The sequence below is a fragment of the Triticum aestivum genome, chromosome 7A (genome assembly GCF_018294505.1).
Source record: "Triticum aestivum cultivar Chinese Spring chromosome 7A, IWGSC CS RefSeq v2.1, whole genome shotgun sequence".
NCBI lineage: Eukaryota > Viridiplantae > Streptophyta > Magnoliopsida > Poales > Poaceae > Triticum > Triticum aestivum.
Window position 1 is genome coordinate 682,425,992 of NC_057812.1, and position 5,531 is coordinate 682,431,522.

General features: G+C 41.0%; 1 protein-coding gene and 1 non-coding gene across 2 annotated transcripts in view; both read right to left on the reverse strand.

The window, feature by feature from the left end:
* Positions 1–1,390: 1,390 nt before the first annotated feature.
* TRNAF-GAA (transfer RNA phenylalanine (anticodon GAA)) lies at positions 1,391–1,463 on the reverse strand. Its single transcript has one exon. It is a non-coding gene; the product is annotated as a tRNA-Phe (tRNA).
* A 380-nt stretch (positions 1,464–1,843) lies between these two features.
* LOC123149284 (uncharacterized) overlaps positions 1,844–5,531 on the reverse strand; it is a 4,920-nt gene continuing 1,232 nt past the window's right edge. The window contains exons 3-5 of the mRNA XM_044568917.1: positions 4,996–5,354; positions 2,925–3,008; positions 1,844–2,730 (exon numbers count right to left, since the gene is read on the reverse strand). Of these exons, the coding sequence (XP_044424852.1) occupies positions 2,721–2,730; positions 2,925–3,008; positions 4,996–5,354 (453 nt within the window). The 3' untranslated portion in view covers positions 1,844–2,720. The remainder of the gene's footprint in view (positions 2,731–2,924; positions 3,009–4,995; positions 5,355–5,531) is intronic.

The window sequence follows — 5,531 nt, forward strand, 5'->3', positions numbered from 1 at the left end:
TTTTGTAGCGTTTTGGCTTTGGGGTCTAAGTGGTTGTGATATCTTATCCATCCATATGTGCTTTGGGGTCTGTACCGGAGGGCATTCAATGCTATATACATTTATGTAGAAGCATGTCGCTCCTAAGAACCCTGTTTGTTTGGGTTTTTGCTTCTCCTTCTGTAGCGTTTTGGCTTTGGGGTCTAAGTGGTTGTGATATCTTATCCATTCATATGTGCTTTGGGGTCTGTACCGGAGGGCATTCAATGCTATATACATTGGTGTAGAAGCATGTCGCTCCTAAGAACCCTGTTTGTTTGGGTTTTTGCTTCTCCTTTTGCAGCTCTTCTAGTTTGGCAAAAAAACTCCGAAATAGGTGCCTTTTGCTTCGGCACTTGGGCATTGAACATTACGAATATCAAGACTAAACTAAGGAAGAGGAGTTTAAATACACTCATGAGCCCATCATTGGAGATCACAGGTCCAATAGTGGAGAAAACCCCGCCATTGACATGAGCATACTGGTAGTCGCTAGACCTTTTAGTGGAGGTGTCTAATCGATCGTTGGTAGTAGGGTAGTGTATCTTGGAAAACTGTATCTTGGAAAACTCACAAAATTGCAGTAACTCTCTTGTTTACTGATTAAAGTGTTTGAAAATATTTGGATAAACCTTCAAACATGATATTGAGAATAGGAGATTAAATTGAAGAAATCATTGTTAACAATGGCAAAGCATCATGTGGGCGTGGAACGAAACAAAGGGATATTTACTTTGATGCTCTAAAAGCTAGTGAATGTACCTTGAGTCCAAATTGTAACGACTCTCATGTTTAATGATGATTGAGGTGTTCAGAAGTATTTTTTGAATACATCCCCAAACATAACATGTTTGGAACTTAAGTGAATAAAATGGAAAAAAGAATCTTTTTGTGTGTATTAAGGTGGGTGGGGGGTTATTGTAGGTTAGTGTATTTCACCTAATTTTGCAACGCATACATCGTACTCGGCATCTCCTCAAACTGACGGCAAGTTACACCAATATCATGTTGAAGTTAGACCATCTTGCTGACTTAAAAATTTGACAATATTTTGTGATGTATGCTGAATCAAACCTCACTCAAAATAGTAGCGAATGGTTGAATTGTTGAAGATGGCGACATTAGGGAGACAAAAAAAGGGGGTTATTGTAGGTTAGTGTATTTCACCTAATTTTGCAACGCATACATCGTACTCGGCATCTCCTCAAACTGACGGCAAGTTACACCAATATCATGTTGAAGTTAGACCATCTTGCTGACTTAAAAATTTGACAATATTTTGTGATGTATGCTGAATCAAACCTCACTCAAAATAGTAGCGAATGGTTGAATTGTTGAAGATGGCGACATTAGGGAGACAAAAAAAGGAGGTTGCGGTGAGCGTGGATCGAACACGCGACCTTCAGATCTTCAGTCTGACGCTCTCCCAACTGAGCTATCCCCGCTTGTTGTTTTTGCATTTAGTTTCCTGTATTTATCGTGGGTTGCTGACCCACTTCATATTTGACTCTATATCTATACTAACGCTCTTCAAATTTTGCTGCTCACTAGTGGTTGGGGCGCACCCTTGGTGCGCCGCCTGAGAAAAAGTTGGGGCGGTACCAGGTTGGATGTGCCCCTTACACTGTCTTTTTTATTCTTTGGGTTAGTCTTCTGGATACAAGCTTTATTAGTGTTGCATACTGTATTTGTGTGAGAGCACAAAATAGTAATATGAAAGCAGTCACAGGTGCAAGTTGTTGACTGGAGCAGTGTAAACAGTGACAACATAGATACTAACAGCGATAATATGGACACTAAGATCAGTGATAACAAAAGACAATAGTAATTCAAAAGGAACTGATGACAGGTTTCAAAAGTAGAGCATCATACGGCACGCAGTGGTAATCTAACACGTAGTTCCCGTGCGGCAACTACCCAGTCAGCGACGACCAAGTGGATTGTCAGTGACAACATGGGCATAGGTGCAGCCCGCCACCCCACCGCAGTCTTATGGTTGAATAACAGAAAAATATGTTCTTTTGCAGAAAATCAGAAAAATACGTTGACAAAAGAAACAGAGGATGACAAAATGTTGGGCAATATCATACCCAGTGCAAAACCAAAGGAGAACCAGGCTCCCTAATGGAGGCAAAGGATAACATGTTGTCATCCTTGGAAGCCACCGAGAAGTTGAATGGGGCCGCCTTCATCCTCCGTTTCTCCTTGAAGTAATTGTTGTACCGTCCAGAGTACGAGCGTGGTGTCAAAAGTTCGGGTGTGGCACTGTCAGCCAACACCCGGTGGGGCATCGAAGTCATGATTATGGCCACTGGTCCTCCTGTTAAAACTGCTTGTCTTCCTTGGAACAGACTTGGACCCAAAGATCATCTCATTCTCTTTACGCAATAGATTGTGCAGATTCTTCTGGTCCTTTGGTAAGAGTCAGTGAACAAGACTGATACTTCTGTTGTGAGTGTAGTGCTTGAGGATGTGGAATTTATACCCGGTATCGTCTCTTATCTTCCTCTTTCTGTACTCTCCTAAGTTTTTGCTCTTCCAAAATGGCAACCATATGAACCTTTGCATGAAAATTCAATGCATTGGATCTAGTGTGCTTGATTTCTGGTAATCATGGTGAGCTAGTTCAGTGACTTATTGCGTCATATAGAAATGGTGTATTGCTTTCATCCTCCCAGGCAAATGTCTTGTCTATCAAGTTGTCAATCATAGCTGCACAAATATAGCTTCTGATCATATTACGTACCAAATGAGCGACTGAGTGACCAACAGAACAAACGAAGATCACAGTTGATCTTTTTGAAAAAATAGGAAGTATATTGCGCTTATGAATGATGGAGCACGGTTACTTAAAAAATATTATACGGAAATCACTACAGTGTCCAAATGAAGAAACGAAGACTCACTTGGAATCTTCTGAACAAAGTACCCCTGCTTTCTCTACACGCTTGAGATTCAAATGGGCACCCCCGCCTATACCTGTTATCATCCTGCAGTAGGGCATATGCAAACATTAAATAGGGCATTACCTAAATCATAGCTTGGCAGCTAAATTGAATATTTAGTACAAGCATGCCAATATAGAGAAGAAAATGCGGAAATCATATTAAGCTGATGGACCATGTGCTAGCATATTTTCATGAAAATAAACATGATTGATTATATTCCTCAAGCCAAGACTCTTCATCACAGGCCGATAGCCATTTGTTTACTCTCTTCATGATAACTTTCTTTGTTACGGATTCATCCTTTGCTTTTGTAATTTGTGCTTCAATGTTGGAAAGAAGTTTGCAAGGATCCACTATACCTGTAAGTGAGAAGGTTCTAGGATGGTTCAAGATATTCAGCAGGGGCACTTTTACAATTGTAGGTGCGAGAGAAAGAGATCAGCGCCATAAATACCAGTCAATTAGAGCAACAATCTTCTCTATGGCTCACTATATTATTTTCAGGCTAACGGATACTGTACTCAAATTTCCTATTCCACAACAAACATTTAAATTTCAGCAACCAGAAGGAAGTCTAATAAACAACTAATGCACTATTATTTTGGAGGAACACAAGTAAATGGGAATAAACTCTAAAAAGTAGACCGTATTTTAGGATACCATGAAACAAAAAATGTTCCAAGTAATACCAGATCATATTCATGGATAATTCACCTTTTATTTCTTGGGTTTAACACAAAGTATATCCACGTAAGAGACAATTATTTGATAAGAAAATCCATTTGAGAAAATATAAAGTGCAGCTTGCATTTGACAAAAAGCCAGGCATATTCCTACAAAATGACCAGATTTAAGCATAGAAATGATAACTATATCATACACAATGTTGAGGATATCGCTTATCGTTATCGTCTTGGTCAGCTAGGGATTAGATAAATGGCAAAGATAAGGCATGATCTTATCGGTCACCCCCGATTAGCGATAAATCGGAAGATTTCTTGAACAGTGATCATACATGACTCCTGACCACCAGACCATTACACAACTCATAATGGCAGACATAGCGCTGAACTTCACACTGGTAAAGCACAAGCACATCAAAGGTTTCCAGTAAAAGCTAATAGGCACATAAGACCCAAGAAATGTTTAGAAGCATTAGCATTTAGCACATATGGGATTTAGTAAACAAATTATCTCAGATTTTGGAGAAAATCAAGGAGAGCACGGATATGTAGCCCCTGACTTCCCAGTCGCCTTGTCCTTGGAGAAGGTGCAGCTCAGGACGGGTGATGAAGAGGGCACGAGCGTTGTGTTCAAAACAAGATTGAACTTACAGAATACCACTATACCACATGGTATTTGGTTTGATCACCCAAAACAAAACATAAAAATAGCAATTTCGGATCTATAGGAATTAGATTAGAAATTGCTATTTTTTTGTTATGTTGTCAGTTACGGACCATTTCCAAAAAAAAATGTGTGTAGTGCTCTTAAGTAGATTTCACCTGTAGGTCATCTTTGATACTTAATGTTACCTGTAAATCAATTTAGTGCTATCTTAAGTAAACTGATGGCAAATGTTGCCATACGGTTCTTTTTGATTACTTTTGTAGATACAGTGATTACCCATGCTGAACAGAGGCTCTATTTAGTAGATCTGTTATTTAGTTTCAAATGTCAATATGAACAGAGTAGCTATCGATCCGCAAATACATGATCTCGGAGTAATTATCCTCCCACCAAACAAACTAAGAAAGTCTGGCTTGTTCGACGAAAAAACAATACTAAAGATTCCACGTCAAAACAAATCATGGTTAGTAATTCTAGAAATCAAACATCAACCGATACTGAACTGAACCCAAGTTTAGAAAAGTTGTTACCTAGTGTCAAATGTCACAATAATTTCCAACTACCGCACTTACCCAGCCATCCCATAGTTAATTAAACATATGAACAAAGTAAGGTACATGCACCCACGGCGCCACCGCCGCGTGGTGGAGATGGATTCAGGATTCAGTGAGTTATTTACCTGCACGTCCTGCTGGTTGACGTCGAGGTGCTTTGGCGATAAGGAACCTGAAGCGGTAGGAGTCGAGGTTGGTGCCGCAGCCGATGACGCGGCTGGCCGAGAAGCTGGAGAGTCTCCAGGCGACGTAGGTGAGCACGTCGACGGGTGGAGACTACGAGAAGAAGCGCCTCCAGGGAGTGCTCGGCCACAGACGGCACGATCTTGCGATATAGGGGAACGTTCGTCTGCAGCAGGTTGAGCCTGTTCTCACCCGGGATCTGCCTAGCCCCGGCCGTGACGATGACGAGGTCGTAGTTCTTGGTGACGGCGGCGTCGGCGCCGGAGACGATGCAGACGCGTCGGAGGAAGGCGGCGGCGTGCTGCAGGTCGAGGGGATAATCAGATAAACATGAAGATGTACACAAAGATTGTGTGCAAGAACACAAACAGGAAAAGGAACACTGAAGGAGAAAATTACTTGCAGGCTAGGCCAAATAAAAAGTCTAGTTTAATCTAATAATACACATAACAGGCACATTCAACAGAAAGATTCAGTT